Source organism: Canis aureus, chromosome X (genome assembly GCF_053574225.1).
Source record: "Canis aureus isolate CA01 chromosome X, VMU_Caureus_v.1.0, whole genome shotgun sequence".
Classification (NCBI taxonomy): Eukaryota; Metazoa; Chordata; class Mammalia; order Carnivora; family Canidae; genus Canis; species Canis aureus.
Window position 1 is genome coordinate 75,193,821 of NC_135649.1, and position 21,534 is coordinate 75,215,354.

Below are 21,534 nucleotides of genomic sequence, written 5' to 3' on the forward strand. Positions count from 1 at the left end.
CTATCCACACTGTCGGCCTTCTCTCCCAGAAAGCTCAGTTGGGCCTGTGGGCTGTCCACTTAGGAACCTCGGCCTTGTGGGCCCCAACCAGCCTCACCCCCTGCTCCTGGGCCTCCAGGCACATCTTGCGCCCGCCCCCGCGGAAAGGCAGACTGGCAACGGAGTTCTTGCTGGACCTTAGGCTGGGGCTGCAGCTCAAGCTAGTCCTTGGGTTAGATCTGCAAGGCCGCTTTGTCCCCTCTCAACCCGCCTCTTCTCCCCTTGGAGAACACAGGCCGCTTTTTTCTCTTCTGCCCCTCATTTAAAAATAGTGATAAGCATCGTGTTGGTGGGAGGATTTCTGTGCCAGAGGCCGAAGGAGCAATTATTGTAGTAGAGAACACACTGTTTGTGTCTGTGTGAGAGAGGTAGAGAGACAGCCAAACCCTCCAACTTCGCAGTTACTTAAAATACCCAGCCTGCTGAGCTGCTGTCATTGTCTACCGCTGACACCTCTGACACAGGTGACCACCTGACTGCAGGACTTTGCCTAGGCTCCCTGGCAAAGACAGGCTGTGGCCTCCATGTGATCCACAGTCCAGGTGCCCAGGTAGCAGCTGAACTAGCCCCACAGAGCTGGCCTCGGTTTGGTCAGGCTCATCTTGTCATGGCCCACATGGTCAAGGGGAGTCTCCTCCTGCACACAAACATTTACCTCTGTCACTCTGCTGGCCTGCTGCACAGGCATGGATATGGGCTAGGTGGAGGGTACTGTGCTATTAGACTCCCTGCCCCACCTGAGGGCATTTTAGCAGAGCCCTCTCCCGGCCATTACAGCTTCTCACATTCATCCTCATCCACCTCTCAGTCACTGTCCCATGGTTTTCTTCTGGCAATACACTCTAGGCCTTCCCAAGAACAGGAGAGACAAAGTGACCAAGCGGCTGGCAGGCTCTTGGACCTTTAACCAGTCTCTGAGGTGGCGAACCCTGTGGGCTGCAAAAACTGGGTATTTGAGAGGAGTAAATCCCTCACCTGGGGGAAGGCTAGCTGGGGACCTTTGTGACCCAGCCAGGACTGCAGATAATGCACAATAGTCACTTCTTGCCACTTTGACCAGACACTAACAGAAACCAACCCTCTGCAGCTAGGGCTGCAACTCAGGGCTAGACCTGCTTTTCTGCCCTGCCTCAAACCAACAGCCACCTATTTCTTCCATATATAACTCCCCTCCTTACACCCAAACCACTGCCCAAATGCTTTTCCCTCTCAGGCCTTAGCTCTGGGCCCAACTTCTCCTGCGTATCTTTTCCGCCTGTCTCTTGCAACCCGTAATGACCTCTTCTTTCTCAGAACTCCTCCAGGCTTGCCTGCATCCTTTGGCCACTTAGGAGCCTAAATTATAATAGGAGACAAACTATAATTAGGTCTCCCTGCCTCTACTTTGTCTTCGTGATATCATGGATCATTTACCCACAGAAGGGTAAATGAAACCTTGAACTCAGCCACAGCCCCCTCAAAGCCTAGCAATGCATAACAATTCATGAATGCTCCAGAAAGACTTGCTGTCCTTGTGGATATTTCAAGAAGATCTTCTCCAAGTTACACTTGTCCTGATCCATATGAAAGTGATTAGAGAAATGATACTCAAGGCTCAGATATTTATTGAGTATACCTAATGAGAATGGAGAAGGGTGATGGGTTGCAACTATAAGAACAAAATAAATCATGTCTCCCTTCAATAGCAAGCTCAAGATCTATACTGCCTAGACCCCAGACTACACATATCTTTGGTTGCTGATTCATGAGCCTAGAGGCAAACTATTGTGGAGAGAGAGAAGAAATCTGTATATGCAGAGAGATCACCCTGGAAGCTTCCAGAAATTAGAGGGATTTGGCTAGGTATAGGGTAGTAGTATAAGCAAAATTAGGAATGTGAGGGTGTGGCTGGTAACCAAGCTGAAAGATGTGACTTCAGGTTGAGATTGTTGCATTTAAGGTAGAGAGGAGATTGGTGCCCAGTGATGGGTATTCCCAAATGTCAGGCTGTGGAATGGGCATCTTGATCTTGGGAGAATGGAAGAAAGGGCCATTGAAGAATGGAAAATTGGGAGGTTTTGATACTTCTATGTGTATATACAAATATGCCATAATACGGGATTTTAAAAAGAGGTCTTAGAGATTGAAAGCATGCTGTAAGTCGGAACTGTAAGAGGTCATCTTTGAATCTGGACATAGAACCAAAGGGCAGCTTTCTCTGGAGGAACTTGTGCCATGTTGGCTTCCCTTAAGCTTTGCAGGGGATGAAGTTGAAGGAGGGTGCCTAGAGCCTGCATACCAATATGGTGGAGGCTAAATATCTCGCAGGCCTCTGATGATCTCCATCCTTCCAACTGGACAGACCTTCAGGGAGTACCAGTTTGGACTCCTGTGCTTATGAGATGGAAATTCTGATCCTGGAAAGCAACAGGGACTTCCTTAAGGCCACACAGCATTTAGGGATAGGCTGCCACGGCAGAGGGGCTTCCAGCTCCCTCACAGATAGGCTACTCTAGGCTAGAAGAAGGCATGCCCTGTGTTATTCCATCAGTTCCCCTGCCTTGAATCAGTCCAGGCAAATAAACTAAGTGATAAATGTAAAGGCTCCAGAGGAGGCATTTCCTCCTTGTGTCACTCATTCCTCAGCCACACATCTCACACTGCCAGGAACTTCTTAGGGCTAATCTGAGCCTTTCATGCCATACATAAACTGTGTGTGCATGCTTGCGTGCATGTGAGCGTGTGTGTGTGTGTGTGTGTGTGTGAGAGAGAGAGAGAGAGAGAGAGAGAGAGAGAGAGTTGGGGGATGAAGTTGGGGGCAGCTGGCCATCATTGCTCCTGCTTAACAAACCATTGGAGATTTCATGGGCATTAAACTGTCTTTCCTACTCCCAACTTCTGTTCTCTGAATTAGATAGTCAGAGCTTTTCACCTCCTCTCCTTGGTCTTATTGTTCAAACCTGTGCATGTGTAAGTCTATCTCTAGGAATAAAGTTAGGGAAACCAGAGCCACTGAGGAAGTGTAGGTGCCGTCTGAGTGAGGGTGCATTGCTTCCCCACACCTCCCCTTTTGGGATTAGGGGATAATATAGACAATGAAGAAAATAATATGAGGAGTCTTGGTGGCAGCACAGGTAGAGATATACTGGTGTTACAGGGGCATTTGGGACTTTTTGATCTGCAGTTCTCGTTGCAGAACCTTCAGTGCTTTCATCTCCTACAGGATTTTTTCCCTGCTAGGCTTCCAAGCAGATACTAACTCAACTTCTCCATCCAGCACTCGTCAGTCCTCCCTGCTTGGGGGTACTCAGTGGAGAGAGGCTGGGCTGGCCCAGTTATGATACCCTTCCCCTCTGGACATATGGGGAATATTTGCAGGCCAGGCCTAGTGCTTTTTGAAAAAGTAAAATGTTTGGTGGGGTTCTGTGGAGGGAGGCATGAGAAGTGAGGCTGGGCTGTAGTACAGTGGTGGACTGAGCCCTATTGGCTAGGCATGTAGGCCTTCCACTGAAGCCTAGGACCCCCAAAATCACATGCCCCAACCATGGCTCCTCTTTCTGCAGCCACTGGAAAACTGGGCACAGGACTATCCTTCTCCTGGCTTCGCACACAATCTGGGGCAAGCAGACTCCTAGCTCAATCTCCCATTTCTAGATATGGAAACTGAGGCCATGAATAGGGAAGGGATTTGCTCAAGTTTACAAAGGAGCACAAAGATCCTGGCCCTCAATTCAAGATTTCTTCCTCTGAGTACACTGATTCTGATCCCCTCCCAAGCCTCAATTTCCTTACCTGGTCTCTCATATAGAGTATATTACATACAGGGCAGTGGATACATGGGTAAGTTCAGGGTCTCCATTGTTCATTTGGCCCAGCTGTTCCTCTTCAGGCTTTAATTGGCTACCTTGTCACATCTGTTTCCTTGGAGTTAGCTCCTCTTATTCTTCATCCCAACTTGGTGGGGGGAGGTGGTACCTGTCTTTGATGCCCCTCTTGCTGGGTTAGTGCTGACATAGAAGCCTTACTATGCAGGCAAGGCACCCACCTCAGATATATTCCTCTCTAGGAAGTTTGGGACCCTGAGAAGGGAGTAGCAAATAGATGGCTTGGCTCCTAGAGCCCCCATCATTCCAGGCAAGCTGGGCAGGGAATCTCAACAGCCTGAGGAGAAGGTGGAGCATCAAGAAGGCTTACCAGGAAAGCCAATTTCTAGGAAGAAATGATGTCCTGGTGACCATACCTTCCAGACTATAGAAGTCCCTATGTGTTGAGGGCTAAAGAGTAGAGAAGTGTGGCTAGGAAAACAGCAGGAGGCATGCAATGTGAGTGAGTCCTGAAGGTCAGGGAAAGGGGTTTGACTCTGATCCTATAGGCAGTGTGGAATAATTTGGTAAGTAGAGGAGTGCTGCATTGAAATCAGGGTTGTAAAAATGAATCTGGCAAGAGTGTGAAGAAGATGAATATGGGGAGGGAAAGGTGGGATTTTAGAGTTGTGGCAAGGAAGAAGCAGAGGGAACTCAGCTAAGAGACTTGTGTCAACCTCAGAGGACATGGGCTGGCAGCTGAGGAGCTAGAGTGGAGAAGGCGGCTGCAAGAGGCCCTAGCACAAGGGTCTTTTATTGAATATCTGCTTAAGTAACTACCCTATTGATTTATAATCTCTGATTCTTACAGCAATCCTGCACGATAGGTAGCATTTTCTTCATTTTCTAGATAAGGTGTTTAAGTCTCAGAGAGGTTAGGCCAATTTCTCAAACCCTACCACTTGTAAGGGGTGAAGTTAGCATTTTAGTTCTGGACTGACAAACTCTAGCTGAATTAGATTTCAATTGAACCAACGTTATTTGAAATCCTGCTCTGTATTAGGTATAGTGACTATAAGATTAAGAAGGATCCCTTTGAGAGAGATGAACAGACAGTCTGAGGCCTGCCAGAATGAATTGCCCTTGGCTATGTATGCTAACTTATTTGAGGGGCTGGTGGTGGGCAAATGGGAGCCAAGGCAAGAGGGCTCATTTTGGGGGTCTGTGCTACATCTAGAGGTTATGGGATACCCCCTTGAGAGGATGTGCTCCTTAATGGTAAGGCTGCAAGTTAGGGGAGAGGTGGTTGCAGAGGTTGCTTGTGTTACCCCTGCCTGCAGTCTCTACACGAAAGTGTGTGAAGACAGGTAGCCTTTCCTTCAGGCCCTGAACAAATGGTTTTGAGAGTGTACCTTGGCTGTGGGCTTCAGAAATGGGTGGTTCAAGGTCCAGATCATCTCATAAGTTATTTCCTTTAAGCAGTAGCTCAAATTCTCATCTTTGTCCCCAGTGGCAGGTTTCTCTTTGACCCTTTTTTTGGCCCCTCAAACTTATCTCCCAAGGAAAAGGAGAGTAAAGGCATATGTGCCACAGTTTGAGAGTGGTTGTGGTAGAGTTGCTGATGAGGAGAGCAGCCACAGTTTTGGGTTGGCAGCCCTTGGATTCTGAAGTCAGCAGGCATTCTGGAATGTACTAGGTGGGGCCAAAACAGTGGTAGCCAAGCAAGGACTGGAAATGATTCAGAGAAAGCTCAGCTGAGCTGGGACACGGGTGTAAGGAGAAGGGGAGATGATGGCTTTCAGGTGTGAGGAAAACCTGTTCAGTCCTTGCTCTCAGTCTTTCTTCTTGGATTTGGATTGGGATTAGCCCTGTGCAGCAAAATGGCATTGCAATGGAAACTCCAGAAGCCTGAGGGCTGGTGTGGCTCTGTCACCATCCCACTGGATGAACTTAGTTAAGTCTTTTCCCAAGCCTAGAAAGTTTCCTTTTCTGTGACAAGGAGTTACCATATCACACCAGGACTGTTTAATGGATTGTTGGGAAGGGCAAATGGGGGTGGTGGTGAGGGAGTGGGGGAGTTCTTTGTAAACTGGTTATGTGTCCCATTGGGTGAAGGCTGCCTGTTGATTTGCATTTCTTTCCATGTTGATACCTTTAGCAGTAGCTGACTGGAGGCTGACTGGAGGCAACTGGAGGCAAGTGCTCAACTGGAGGTCCCTGAATATCAAAACAAAGGTTGGCTAAAAGAACATCTAAAGCCTCCTGTGAGATAACTACATAGTCACCTTCATTTACCATTTGGGGCAACTGAGGCCCAAGGAGTTTTGGTGACTTACAAAAACCAAGCAGTTATGCTGCTGGAAAATTGGCCAACTATAATTGGAAGAAAATGTTTTAAAAATTAGTTGCTATGCTTTTGAGCCTCTACTATATAATGAATTTTATTTGGTATACAGATATACATTGGTTTTGTTCCTTACAGTAGTTTAAGAGGTAGACACTCTTAAAATAGCCTCATTTTCCAGTTGAGGAAACTGAAAGAACTTGCTAGATTCCCCCCAGGTAGGCAGAGCCTATTCTAGTGCAGAAATGGCTGACTCTTGTGTGTATTGGGGGGGGAGGTGTCCCTATCCTCACCACTGCTTCCTTAGTTACCACCTCCCCACCCCCACCATACACAAGGACAAGATGGGTCCAGAGTAGGCTTGCCCCCAGGAAAATTACTTGGTAGAGGTCTAGGGAACTATGACTGGTTGAGGTCATGCCTCTGGAGCTACTGCATGAATCCACACACTTCTTCCCTGAACTCTAAGTTGCCTGAGCTAGCCCCAGGAAATTGAGCTGGGAGCAAAATATGTAAGGCTCAGGCTGCAGCTGTTTCCTACTCACTAAGAAGGGTACCTGGGGCAAGTTTGTGGCTATTCTTCTGCTTCTGTTTTGAGAAGAAGGGAGGAGAAACAAGCTCTGCCCTAGTAGTCAGCCTTCTACTGGTCCCAGCATGGCCTGAGGCTGGTCCTTGGAGCAGAGATGGCCATATCCCACTCCCTGCCATGATAGCAGCAGCTGTAATAAACAGCCCCTGCAGGGACCACAGAGTAGCCCTTAGTCATATAGGTTGAGAAACCTAAGGGTTGAGGGGCTCTGCATTTGGCAGTACCACTTTCTTGGCAGGAACCATGAGGGAAGTGAGCTACAACCTGGAAGGGTTGCAGAGTCTGTCCCTTGCTGGCCCCTTTGCCTTCTGCCCCACCTCACTCCCCTGGCCAGTCAATTCTGTGGCTCCAAATAAAGGCACATAGCCCATTGGGGAAGGACAGCACTGGGACTAGGTAGGGTAGCAAGGAGTATGGAGAAGGGATCTGGGCCAGAGGTAACTAGGTAGGGCTGGGCTAGGGGGATGCCAGCTATGGGTGATTCCTGCCACCTCCTATTCTATCTTTGGGTGGGGGGCATAGGCATAGACATTATGGGTGGCTGTGGGGAGGTACATGGCCCTGGGAAGGACAAGTTAGGGAAATGGGAGACAGCATAGTTTCAAAGCTGGTCCTTGCCAGCAGAGATGACCCTGGTCCTACTTAGGAGGGGGCCCTGAAGTTGTGGAGACAGAATCCCAGTCTCAGAGATACCGCTGCCTAGTTCACCCACTCCCACCACACACATGTAGAAGGCTTTTAAAATTGCCCTTATCAAAAGACTTTGTATAAATGCACACTCCTGTTTTTAAAATCCCCTCACATTTGGCTCCTCCTCAGCATGGCCAAGGCAGCTGGTCCCCTGGGCTCCTCACAGTGAATGCCTTTCCCAAATAAATGGCCTTTTACACATGGTCTACTACTTCATAAGAAACTGAGATCTGACTTGGAATGTGGTAATAATAATAGCAATATCAATCTTTCTCATTTACACTGCACTTTACAGTTTATAAAGTATGTTTGGTATCCATTATCCCATCTAAGTCTCATACCACCACTCTAGTGATCTCCATTTCATAAGTGCTCAAGCCTAAGAAGGGTGTCTTGGCCTATTCAAGGTCCCCTGGCATAGCCTGGAACCCAGCTCTGCAGCTCATGGTTCCTTCCACACACACTGCAGATTCCTGTGGCAGGGAAGGGGACAATGTAGGAAGTAGTAGGCTGGCTTTTTACCCCAATGGAGCACAGGAGCAAGGGTAAGAGAAGGCCAATAGGAACTGCCCTCCAGCCAGGGCATCAAGGTTCTGAAAAGCAACCCTCTTTAAGATTCAATTCGCCAGGGATACCTGGGTGGCTCAGTGGTTAAGTGTCTGCCTTTGGCTCAGGTCATGATCTCGGGGTCTTGGGATCCAGTGCTGCATCAGACTTCCTGCAGGGAGCCTGCTTCTCTCTCTGACTCTCTCTATGTGTCTCTCATGAATAAATAAGTAAAATATTTTTAAATTCAATTTGCATAATCCCTCCCTTCATAACTCCATCCCCAAACCTAGCAGGGAAATTCAGCTTTCTATCCACAAGGATGTTTAGGCCCATGAGGTTTTCCACTTGGCCATTGGTCTTTCTTGATGCCCAGCCATATTTACTAGTCTCACTCATCCCCTCCCATAAATCATTGCCATTTCTACTAACTCCTGTCTGACAAGGTTCAGAGTGAATGCCTTCTCAAAGTAGCTTTTCTGAACCCAGGGGTTATCTTTGCTTTTCAAATTTATCCTGGGATATGATAACAAGGTATGAAGTATAATACTCTACCATGCATCTTAAGCAATGTATTAAGGCTTGTGTTATGTTGTGTATCCTATATTTAGGACCCTGTCCCTATTAGCCTAGGCACTCCCACAAAAGCATTAGTTAGGGGTTTCCCCTTCTTGGTCTACTTTGTAGAACTGAGCTCAATGTCTATCACTTACCAAATATTCAGGAGATGTTTATTTCACAAATTCCACAGAGAGGAATACAATTTCATAATTCCACTACTGCTGTCCCATCTCTCCCATGTCTAGCACCATAAATGACAACACTGTCAAAATTTTCAGAGCTGAAGTAAAAACATCTGTGCTTTGTAAAGTGGGGAATTCAGATAGATGATAGGGCCCCTGCTCTCATCTCATTCATGAGGAGAGAACTCTAAATGGTTGTGTATATGATTGTCTATTTTGGGAGGGGGCAGGGGGGCACTTCTATAGGGCTAACTCTTGGTAGGGGAGAGGGAGCTGAGCTAGAACAATATCATGTAAAAATAAGTCATCCAGAAAAAATAAAAACCTAACCTGAGCAAATGACATTGCAGATCTCTGCAGAGAAAGGATCAGATGATATTTTTTCTCTTTTATTTTCTGGATAACCAGCCATTACCTTGCTCCAAGTTTAATATTCAGTTATGCAGAATGGTCCTGATGGAAGCCTGGTCACACTGATGATTCAAGTGTCAAGCCAAGGCACAAGACACAAAATTAATGTTTGCAGGACAGGATCAGAGCCTCCAATGAGGTCAGGGGTAGGTAGCTGCTGGTCTCTCTCCATCCCCAGTGCTGGTCTGTAATCTTCCACTGCAGGTGAATATGTGAGTCTTAATACTCTTGCAACCAATTATAGGGTTGATGAGCTGGCAAACTACTCCAGGGACACCAACAGGGCTTGCCTGTCTCTTTCTGGGTCCCAGCAGTTGTTTTGCCTCCCTTCTTTACCCTAGCTGCCTGTCTGCTGGTGGCTACCCTACAGAGAGGGGACACAGTGATGAGGAACTTTCCAGGAATAGGTCGTAGGGTTTTAGCAGACTGGTCACTGATCCATCTGTCAACCAGCTATAGTCACTAGAATGAAAACATAAGACTTAGGATGAAGGACATGAGTTGAGGTGGATGGTGGATAGTCATTTTTATTACATCTCTGTGGCATTTGGATGTTTGGAGGATTGGGAGCCTAGACCAGAAGGGTGTGCCTTATACCAGGCTTATTTATGAGTAGCACTGAGATCCTAACTTATAGGCCAGGAATATGAATCACGAGGAGTTTTGCCTTCAAGGAGTTCCCTTTCTAGATAGGGAGCTATATGGGGGCCAAAATAATGAGAGGAGTGGAGAAGAAATAGTTGGCCTCATGATTCTAAAGTGGAACATGAGGGCTCCAGTTGCCAAGAGCCACATTAAAATTTTTTTCCTAGCAGGACAGTCAATAGAGAATCTGACCTAGACCTACCCTTCACATAACCACTATGCGGGGGAAGTATTGCCAGGCCTCTTAGGCCAAGGATATTGAAGTTTGGAGAGTGCCTTGCCCCAAGGCCACAATGTGCTTTTAGCAGATCCTGGATTGTAGCTCTGGAATGTGGATTTATGAGGCTCCTATTCTGGGCTTCTGAAGGTCTGAGCATGGGCATGTAGGCAATCTAGGGATCCTGTGGGAAAGAGGTGAAACTTCAGGTCTACATTTCTATATAGCCCCAGGAAAAATGTCAGTGAGAAACCAGACTAATGGCCTGGGTCTTGCAGAGCCCAGTGAGGACTCAATGGGCCATTTTGCCAGGTTTTCAAAAATTCTGTCATTGGAGCTGACCTCCCTGCTGCTTTTCTTGCCTCCCCCTACTCTACCCCCTTTGATAATTCCTCTTGTGGTCAGCACAACTGGGCATTTCCCACATCTACAGTTCCCTGCCCAGTGTTCTCCTGAGCCTAGGGTGGCCTGAAGGGAGTGAACCCCATGAGCGGCTGGGTGATGGCTGCCTATTGTTCAATGTAGGACTTTGTTGCCATGGGTCCCAGAGGAGGCTGGCCTAGCAAGCCAATCATATGGAATGCATTAAGGTTTTCCCTTCATTTATTTTCTTTCTGGTTCCACTCAAGCCTGAAATAACAGACATCTGTGAAAACAAACCCAGCCTAGATGCTTGCTTACCAGTATACTCTTTCTATCTTTGTTTCTCTCATCTTCTCTAGACCCAACTGGGATGCTTCCTGACTGATGATGTTATAACAGTGCTTGGAAGCCAGAAGGCTGCTTTTTCAGCTGAACATACCTGAGTTGTCTTCATCACCATGGAGACTGGAAAGGATGAAGCTTCTCAGGCCAAAGAAGCATCAGCCTCTATGGACACTCAGGACCAAGGGGCAGAGAAAGGAGCTAAGAACAAGGCAGCTGAGATAACAGAAGGGCCAGTGTCAGAACCACCCTCATCTGGCCCAGGTAGGCTAAGGAAAACTGCCATGAAACTTTTTGGTGGCAAGAAGGGCATCTGTACCCTGCCTAGTTTCTTTGGAGGGGGGCGAAGCAAAGGTTCTGGGAAAAGCATCTCCAGGAAGGGTCTTAGCAAGAGCAAGACTCATGATGGCCTGACTGAAGCAGCCCATGGCCCTAAAGACATTTTTAGTGAAGGAACCAGCTTTGCCTTACCTTTGCCTGAATCATCCTGCCAACTTCCCAGTTCCCAGAGTGCCCATGGGGTTTTGGAGACAGACTCCAGATGCAAGACATCTGTGGCTGGAGCCACAGAGAAAGCTGAGGCTGAGAAGGCTCTTTCTCTGTCCAAGCCAAAGAAAGGCCTGAAAGGTTTTTTTAGCAGTATCCGCCGTCACCGGAAAAGCAAGGTCTCTGGGGCTGAAAAAAGTGAGTTAAGGGCCAAGGGGCCTGAAGGGGCTAGAGCTAGGCCTCATGAATATGTGAGCTCAGTCATTCTGCACCATACTGAGGATATCCTCCAAGCCCCCAGAAAGGAAAATGCCAAACCTCAAGATGCTCCTGGGTCAAAACTTTCTTTAGTACCAGAGCCTTTTCCAGCTGTCATTGAGAAGACAGCCTGTAAAGATCCAGAAAAATCTGTGGAGGCCTGTGCTTCAGCACTTATGCAACCCAAGCCTACCTTAGAAGCTAGCGGCCCAGAAGAGCCCCATAGTCCAGAAACAGGGGAGAAAGTGGTGTCAGAAGAGGTAAATCCACCAAATGGCCCTGTTGGGGACCAGCTGAGCCTCTTGTTTGGGGATGTCACATCCCTGAAAAGTTTTGACTCACTGACAGGTTGTGGTGATATCATAGCAGAGCAAGACATGGACAGTATGACAGACAGCATGGCTTCTGGAGGCCAGAGGGCCAATCGAGATGGGACCAAGCGAAGTTCCTGCCTGGTGACCTACCAAGGAGGTGGAGAGGAGATGGCCTTGCCAGATGATGATGAGGAGGAAGAGGAGGAAGATGAGGTGGAATTAGAGGAGGAAGAAGAGGATGTCAAGGAGGAAGAAGATTATGACTTAGAATATCTCTGGGCAAGTGCCCAGATGTATCCAAAGTCTAATCTGAATTTGAGCTACCATCCCATCACATCCCCAGGCCACCATGGCTACATGCTCCTTGACTCAGTTCGATCTTATCCTGGCTTAGCTCCTGGGGAACTTTTGACTCCTCAGAGTGACCAGCAAGAGTCTGCCCCCAATAGTGATGAGGGTTATTATGACTCCACAACACCTGGATTTGAAGATGATTCAGGTGAGGCCTTGGGGCTTATCCGCAGGGATTGCCTTCCCCGAGACAGTTACAGTGGAGATGCCCTGTATGAGTTCTATGAGCCAGATGATAGTCTTGAGACCTCCCCACCTGTGGATGACTGTCTTTATGACCTCCATGGTCACAGCTCTGAGATATTTGACCCTTTCTTGAACTTTGAGCTCTTTTCTTCCTCTAGGCCACCTGGGGCAATGGAGACAGAGGAAGAACGGCTAGTGACTATCCAGAAACAGTTGTTGTGTTGGGAGCTTCGGCGAGAGCAGCTTGAGGCCCGAGAGGCCCAGGAGGCATGTGCCCAAGAGATTCACACCAGGGAGGCCTATACCCAAGAAACTCATGCCAGAGAGACCCATGTCCGAGAAGCTCATGTCAGAGAGGCCCAAGCCCGAGAGGCCTATGCCAGGGAAGCCCAGGTCCGGGAGGCCCATGCTCAAGAGGCTCAAGTCCGAGAGGTTCAGGCCTGGCAGGAGAAGCCCATCATAGAATATCATATGAGGCCCTTAGGCCCATCAGTGATGGGCCTGGTAGCAGGGGCATCAGGGGCCTCTCAGACATCTCATCGGGCAACCACCTCAGCTTTCCCTGCCACTGCAAGCAGTGAGCCAGACTGGAGGGACTTCCGTCCTCTGGAGAAGCGTTTTGAGGGAATCTGCTCCAAGAAAGATCAAAGTACCTGTCTGATGCAGCTCTTCCAAAGTGATGCTATGTTTGAGCCAGACATGCAAGAAGCAAACTTTGGAGGATCTCCCAGGAGGGCCTACCCTACTTATTCACCCTCTGAGGAGCCAGAGGAAGAGGAGGCTGAAAAGGAAGGGAATGCCACAGTGAGCTTCTCACAGGCCCTTGTGGAGTTTACCAGCAGCGGGAACCTCTTCTCCAGCATGTCCTGCAGCTCTGATTCTGACTCATCCTTCGCTCAAAACCTTCCTGAACTGCCCCCTATGGTGACTTTTGACATCGCTGATGTGGAACGGGAGGGGGAAGGCAAGTGTGAAGAGCATCCTGAGTTCCACAATGAAGACCTTGCAGCCTCCTTGGAAGCTTTTGAGTTGGGCTACTACCAGAAACATACATTCAACAACTACCACAGCCGATTCTACCAAGGTCTTCCCTGGGGTGTGAGCAGTCTCCCTCGCTATTTGGGACTGCCTGGCATGCACCCTCGACCTCCACCTGCTGCTATGGCCCTCAACAGGAGGAGTCGCTCCCTGGACACTGCAGAGACCTTGGAGCTGGAGCTTTCCAATTCCCGCCCTGCCCAGGGATACATAGTGTCTGATGAGCTTCAGGCTCAGCAGGAAGATTCAAATGAAGAAGAAGAAGAGGAAGAATGGGGTCGAGACAGTCCTTTGTCCCTTTATACTGAACCACCAGGGGCCTACGACTGGTCTGCCTGGGCTCCCTGTCCTCTCCCAGTGGGGCCAGGTCCTGCCTGGATAAGTCCCAGCCAGTTGGATGGGTCTTCTAGCCAGTCTCCATATGAGCAGACAGCCTGTTGCATACCTCCTGTGGCCATGTCAATGTTGTTGTCAGTACCAGGGCCAGAGCCAAGGGTACCTGGGATATCCAGGCCTCAGCTATCTCGGCCTTCGTACCTACCCCTGCCTATGGTCTCTTGTTATAACCTGCAGCCACAGGCCTTTCAGAGTGTGAGGGCCAGGCCTCAAGATATGCTGCTGCCTATTGATGAGCCCAATTGCTTTTCCAGTTCTGGAGGCTTCAGCTCCAGTCCTCTGTCCCAGGCCAAGCCTGTGGGCATCACTCATGGCATCCCTCAGCTGCCCAGGGTCCAGCCTGAGCCCCAACAACCTCAACCCATTCACTGTAAGGTTTCCAGCCTTGACCTATCAAAGGAGATGGCTGAGCAAGGTGCCTCTCTCCCCCTTCCCACCAGCTACTCCACTGCTGTGAATGGAAAGCTAGCTGAGTAGTCATTATCTATTCTGGAGTGGGGGCATGGGGCCTGAGCATGTGAATGGGGAACAGGGGTTGGGCAGAGGGGTGGGTGGTGGGGGTTGCTATTTAACTTGAAAATCCTTTTGGCCAAGGAAAGCTCCAATGAGTTTTTGCCTTTGTTTTCCCACTTCCCTCTTCTGCCAATCTGTGGTCACATTCAGCTTGAGTACATCTGCCCTAGGAGGCTGCTCTTGCTCTGTGCTCCAGCTTTTCCTTTTGGGGTTTCTTGTTACCCACATAGGGTTTTTTGGGATGCTATACTTTTGTGCCTATTCCAGTTGCCCAGTTAGTGATTATATATATAGCATGCATCCTTGACACAGGCTTAGTACCCCTGCCACCCCCCCCCCACACACACACACAGTGAATGATGAACCACTGATGAGCAGCCAGGTCTGCACTGCTTTCCACTTGAGGACAGGGGGCTTGTTTGCTGTTAACAATGTGAAATAATGGTACAGATCCTCCCCACCCCCACTTCCTTCAGTCTTGGCATAGCTTTCACCATTACATCAGATGATTATAATCTATTCACCCCAGCTAGCTGCCCTTAGAGAGGATCAAGTAGCATGTGTTTCACTGCCTATTGCTGTGGACTTTGTCATTGTAACCAGATGGGGGCCTTTTAATCTGGTCTGCCATAGCTTAGGTTAAAGACAAAAATGCTATCCACTTAATGGAATAATCAAATTCATTCAGTTACAAACATAAGACAAATTAGGGCTCTATTGTAGATACTACCATAAGTCTTGAGTTGTGGAGTGATGGGATTTTTTTTCCTTCTTTTCTTGGCTTGTGATGCCTGAGTTGCAGTCACTTGAATTTTTTTTTACTCCAAAGGAAATTTTAATAATTTCTTCACAAGGAAAATATTGTTTTAACTGAGATACAGGAAGAGAAGTGGCCTAAATTAGGCTTGGCTATAGGGTGTCAGGGTTCTTGCAGCTTGCAAGGGAAGGATAGGAAAAGGAGATCCATTTGTCCCTGCTGGCAGGAGAGAATTTTCAACATTGCAGAGCTCAAGGTAACCCAGCTTCTTAGAAGAGAAAAAGTTCCTCAACCTTTGCCCACCCCTTCATTTGGATGCTGTAAAGAGGCTCCAGAGACACCAGGCTAGCACTCTCAAGAAACAGGATACCAAAAGCATCTAGGCTGCTATTCTGGTCTCTCTAAAGAGCTTTCATTTCTAATTAGCCAAGTCCTTAGCATCCTCAAAGGACTGGCCTTCTTAAGAGGAAAGACTATGACCTGCCCTCACTCTACCAAGCTACAGGATTCTGATTTGCATTCACTCCATGCCCTTTATGGAGTGAATGGTGCACTCTTCTGCATCCACAGTTTTCATGTTAAACTAGCTGGGAAATACTGGTGAGGAAGAGTTGCTGTCAGGAAGACATTGCAACAGTTTAATCTAACCAGACTCAACCTCTCATTAATCAAGAAGAGAAAAATTATTTTTAATTTCTTTTTTGGAAATAGAATATGAGACATTTTTTGCCTGGATGTGTTGACCTAAATTATAATGCTTGCCTCCCTACCCCTGTCCCTTACCCCACTTATCTCTATGCCTGTTAAGAGAGGAGGGCAACTGGGCTCTTGTGAACAGAATGTTGGCCTCTGAGTCAAGGGAGCAAAATTTATGGCAAACTTCCCCTTGGCCAGGAAATGTATTTGTGCTGGTTTTTATCACCATTTCTCAGATTAGGGTTGGTAGTGCTTCTTCCCACAAAAAGCAAACCTCTGATAAAAGCTTTACCCACTGGAAGTACCAAATGAGTTTATACTTAACACCACTGCTCAAGGGGCCTAGTCCAACTCTCCAGGCTGTTTGCATTGTGAAGAAATACATAAATCATGGATTTGGAGAAAGAGCACAAGGAAGGCCCTCACCCCAAGCACAGCATTAGGAGAGAAGTGCCCAAATTCCAACTGTCTGGCCTCTTATCAAAGCTGCCCTGGGAGGGTGGGGCTGAAATAGGCCTGGCTGTTTGGCAGGAAGTAAACACCAAATGCCTTTACAACAGGGGAAATCCCACTACTTGCCTCCTTTCTCTCTGCTTGGCCTTCAGGGCAGTTCAACTCCTATCTGTATGTGGACTGTGCCAGCCACAGCAGGTAGTAGAGCCATCACCAGCCTCCAGAGCCTGCTGGGCCTCCAGCCTATCTAAGAAGAGAAAAAGTAGGTGGTCAGCCTTTGGCCAAGGGCAGAGGGCTTCTCTCATTGAAAAGAGAGAAATAAGAGAGGTGCTGCCCCTGAGGGGAACAGCCATTGTACTGATACACTCTGTTGGGCTTTGGAAGGAGTAGGGCCTAGAACTGAGCAACATGTCATGGTTTGTACATTGCTGCCTGCAAGCCATTTCAATGTCCTTGCCAGCCCAGGGACAGGATTCTCACCACCAGAAGTGGTATAATCAGGGTACATGGCTGCAGAAGCAGGCTCCTTTGAGTCTTACTCTATATCCAAATAGTTCACGTTCAAATCCCAGCTGCAGCCTAGAAGAGGAAGGAAGATCTAGCTGGGAACGTGTGATGGCAGCACAGATTGACAATGGGAGAACCAACCAGGCCTCTCCCCAAAGATAGCCAGTGCTTGCTTGGCTGACACCAGGTATGCCCTGGACTACTAAAGGTATTGATGTCAAGCCCACATATCTTAGGCTGTGTCCAGATGAACAACATGTCTGCATTGTAAAGTCCTGGGGTCATGCTTGTGGTTGTGATTTAAGGAAAGATGACTTGAGAGGAGGTGTTTGCCATCATCTTGCTACCCATCAGGCTAATCTAGTGTCAGACAGCTCTGACCTGAGAATTCTCAGATGAGGCCAATCCTTGGGGAACCAGTGACTGGATAGAGAAGTCCAAATAGCAGGCTTCTTTCAGGGCTACCAGTTTCTTAGTGTTTTAACACCTTCAAGAAAGCCCTGCCATGGGGCACCCATCTTGAGCACCTGTCCATGAGCCTCCTGGGCCAAAAGCTTTGGTCAACACTAGTCTCTCTCCTTCCTTAGTGCTGTATCAAGCAGGGAAGTAGCTTCCTACACCCAGAGTGTGTTCCTCTCATCCTGTTGTCAGCAACTTTCCCACCCTTGTCAGTACTACCACCCCACTCACACTTAGCTCCTGGGCCCAATTGCTAGAGGGAGGCATGGGGGATTTAGCAGGGAGACTTCAAGTTTACCCATGTGTATGTTGCATATAAGTTGTTTTATATATATATATATATATACATATATATATATATACACACACATACATATATATATATATATCTCAAAAGTCAATTATCTATTTTTGTATTGTTTGCATTTTATATTCATGGAAAACAATGTATCAATTGTTCTTTTCTGATATATTTTATTTTTAAGTGGTGCTGTTTACAGTTTTAAACAAAACAAAGATGACACAGAAATTGCTGCTGCTTGTGCAGAGGGCTGGTATCTCAACTGCCTAGGGCCCTCTCTCTTTCCCGTCTCCTCACCTCAATGTGTCCATCCCCTCCCTCCATGATAGGGATAACAAAAGATTCCCAGGTACTATGACAAATGCCAGGTGACTCAGGCATGGAGAACCTGGTAGATAGATGTTGTTTTATGGCTTTATTTTTTTTTATCGAGCCCTACGCCTTCCCTACATGTAGACTTTCTGGAAGAACCCATCTCTCTGTCTCTGTCTCTGTCTCTGTCTCTGTCTCTCTTTCTGTTATTTTTATGTTTTATGCTTTCATTTTGAAATAAGTCCCTATGTTGTGCTGTCATACTGAATTTCTCCAAAGGAGCATTTTGGGGACATTCTCCACCCAGTGGGGAGTACATGGAGTTTCTATCATGCCCTTTCTCCCTAAGAAGCCGAGGAGACCGATGGCGGTGATGCTTCAACCACCTCATTGGGGAAACCCTTGTGTGAAGCTTTCCAAATAGCTCAGTTGATTGTGACATTTGCCCAGAAGAGATGTTGGAGAACTCCTTGACCCCTCTTGCTGCTTTGGGGGTATCTATCTCCCTACCACCATTCCTCCTCCCCTGTCCTGCTCCAGTTCACTGGGGGAACAGTGATTATGAGGGTAATGGATTGCTGGTCTGATTCCCACTTTTCTATCCTACAGTCACTCCAAAGAAGAAAATCCACATGGCATGTGTATGTGTGAGGGTTGGCCTACTGAGGGAGGGAGTTTTAAAAATATTTTATTTATTCGTGAAAGATACACAGAGAGGCAGAGACACAGGCAGAGAGAGGAGAAGCAGGCTCCATGCGGGAAGCCCAATGTGGGACTCGAACCCGGGACCCTGGGGTCCCGGGATCATTCCCTGAGCCGCTCAACCACTGAACTACCCAGGCATCCCAAGAGGCAGGGATTTACTATTCCTGTTACTATTGGTGCTTATTTTCCCTGCTGTAGATGGGAGCGGAGTGGAGAAGAAACCAGGAATGTATATTTAAGTCACATTAAATAAAATGGCTGGAGGACAGAGGGAAGAAATTGGTAACTGCAGTACATACCCACCCCAAGTGTAAGAGTTTTTCTCTCCCAGTGTAAAATGAGGAGCATGATCCCTGGATGTGCCCTAGTTTCCCTTTCCTTATCCCTGAGATATCACGTAATTGTCTGGATTGTGACTTCTCCAATCCTAGCTCTCATTGACACCTGGATATCTTGATGCACTGCCTATTTGTAACAACATATATTTCTTTTGCTGAATGCTAATAAACTGGGTTCAAGAAGGACCCTTCCCCATCACAAAAGTGCATTTTTGTGGTTTGTTCCACAGCAGCATACCTGTGACCCATGGTTGTTGAGTTTGCCCTTGAAGGGAGATGGAAAAAGCAAAAAGGCTGTGAGGGGGTGGGGTCATCCATTGGGGAAACAGAAGCCAGACCTGAAACTAAAAGTATGGGAAACCAGTTTTTTATCCAAGTCATGCCCTCCATATGTCTGATGATGTGTTGGTAATCTCTCCATCACACTTTTCACATTTTGAGAACTGCCAGAGGCTGGTTAGCACTTCTAAAATTAGCCTCAGTTAATGCAAGTGTGCTGGCATCTCCACCAGCCAGGAGGCAGAGGTGTCAACTTCCTACTGATGACTCCATGAAAAGGATAAGACCAATGGTGGGACTCCCCAGCCAAGCTTCAGAAATGGCATTCCTCACCTAGGTTTATGGGCAAAGATGCTGCCTGGGCAGCTGCCTGCTCTACTGATTCAACTATGGGGTTGAGTGGGAAAAATGTGTTTTACCCTTGGCTCCTGATAAGCAAGGGATTCTGACACCTGCTAGTGGGCTCCTTTGAGTTAATCCCAATTGCCATGCCCAAGCCAGAAGACCTAAAATAGTCTCTCCTTGAAACTGCTATAGACTGTAGTCTGTCGCCACAGACACATAGGAAAGCTCCCTGGGGTCCCTTCCCAGACTAGAAAAGAAGTTTGTGGCCCCCAGTACCTCATGAATCAAGCAAACCCAAAATAAAAGCAATTTAATGAGAGAGAAAAGAGAGAAGCTCCTGGGAGGGGAGTTAATAATCCATAGATGTTGAATTGCCTGCCATGGAAGGAATGGGGTCATGGTTGCTCAGAGAGCTTTTGTAGCAAGACCTTTTAGGAAGGTCTTATTACATCCATTGGAAATTCAAGTAGTTTTGTAGTATGGGAAGCCTAAATTTCTGCCTTACTCTTCATCCCTCATTAATCAGTTGGGTTTGGGAAAATCCCTTCTGAGTTTTAGTTTCCCCATCAATAATATGTGGGTGGCATGGGCATAGATTTTACTAGGCTAGTTTCCATATGCCAGTCAGAGGACTGGGCTACCACTGAGTAACCTATAGAACTTTCTCAACTGCCTAAATCCAGCACTCCTCACCCCTTTCTGACTCAGTTGTCCTGGGATGGAGTTATTTTCTGTGGTGTGGATCCCACATAACAGGTGCATTGGACCTGCTGGACAAGATGAGTGGTAAGAGCTTTTTGTGTTCTGCTGTGACTGATGGCTGTGACCCTCTGGGGAGCCCTTTGCAATACTGGAAGGGGATGTCAGTGGAGAGATGTTGGTGGAGGGTTCTTTGGATCACCAAGAAACCAAACCCACCTTGGTCAGCTCCAGTGTTGTTCTCTAGTCTGCTTAAGGACTGGGGTTGTGCCTGGTGAACAGGCCTTTGTTCCTAGTATCTGTTTAGAACAGATATAAATCCGACAGAAAAAATATCTTAGTACAAGCCTTTGGATGACACTGTGGGTAAGCTACTAGCTCCCCACTGCCCCCACCCCCAGTGGGTTCTAGGCCGTACTGACCATGTTCTTTCTCTGGATAATTCCTACACTTTAGCTGGGATGCATAGCTTCTGGGATCCAGACCTGGCCAATAAAAGCAAGGGACCAGAGGGTAGCACTTTCTAATCTGCAACCTCCTTTCATCTCCATTATCTTTTAAAAGGTCCCTGATGCATGTGGGTAGGCAGAAGATCTCATCCCCACTTTATAGAGGTGGGAAAGGAGCCATGGGAAAGTGAAATGATTTGCTCATGGTAATAGAGTACATCGACTGTAAGTCAAGATGAGAAACAGAATGGGCAGGTAGGGGTGGAAGATATGATGGAAAAGATCACTGCTAATAATTCATCCATCACCAAATGAATTATATCATTGATATGTGCAGGCACTAGACACTTTAATCATGTCATCTTGTGCAATCTTTAACTCTATGAGGTTAATGTTGTTATGTACATTTTAGGATGTCTCATTTTAAGAAGAGAAAACTGAGCCTCAGAAAGGTTAAGACTCTTACCAAAGTTCACACAGACAGATAAGTGGACTCCAAATCTCCATTTTTCTATCATACTTGTAGTGAAGCTTCAGGTTAGTTGCACATTAGGGATGTTAAGGATGAATAAATCCCAGAAATGACTTCAGCAGCAAGCCCAAAGTAATAGCATCCTAAAACTAAAGAGGACCTCTGGCTGCTTCCTTATTCCACTGAGCCCAGAACAGTCTCCCAGCTCCAAGCCTAGATCAGAGGCCCTTGTAAGCCCAAGAAAGGACTCCCTTCCCCCTACTCCCACCCCTAGCCTTGGATCTCTGGGAATTGTTCCCAGCCAGGTAGACCCCCTTAAACCTGTTAATAAGTGGTCTGGGAAACATGATGACAATTGGAGCACCACCTTATGAAGAGGTACTTAATTATAAATCACTTAATAGGCACAATGGGAAACAGTCTCTTTCTCTGGGAGAATAGCTGCTATCTGGTGGGCTCTTGAAGGCTGCTCTCCTCCTCTCCTTCAGTTTCTTTCCTGCTTTTCCACT

The 21,534-nt window shown here is 47.4% G+C and overlaps 1 protein-coding gene across 3 annotated transcripts in view; it reads left to right on the forward strand.

Moving 5' to 3' along the window:
* Window positions 1–21,534, forward strand: part of AMER1 (APC membrane recruitment protein 1) — an 82,699-nt gene that overhangs the window by 756 nt on the left and 60,409 nt on the right. Inside the window, exon 2 of one of the 3 annotated variants that reach the window (XM_077889064.1) lies at window positions 10,729–18,985. The exons of the other annotated variants lie outside the window; for them this stretch is intronic. Coding sequence (XP_077745190.1) covers window positions 10,828–14,217 — 3,390 coding nt within the window. The 5' untranslated portion in view covers window positions 10,729–10,827 and the 3' untranslated portion in view covers window positions 14,218–18,985. Of the gene's footprint in view, window positions 1–10,728; window positions 18,986–21,534 lie in introns of those variants that run through there. 3 annotated transcript variants of the gene reach the window in all.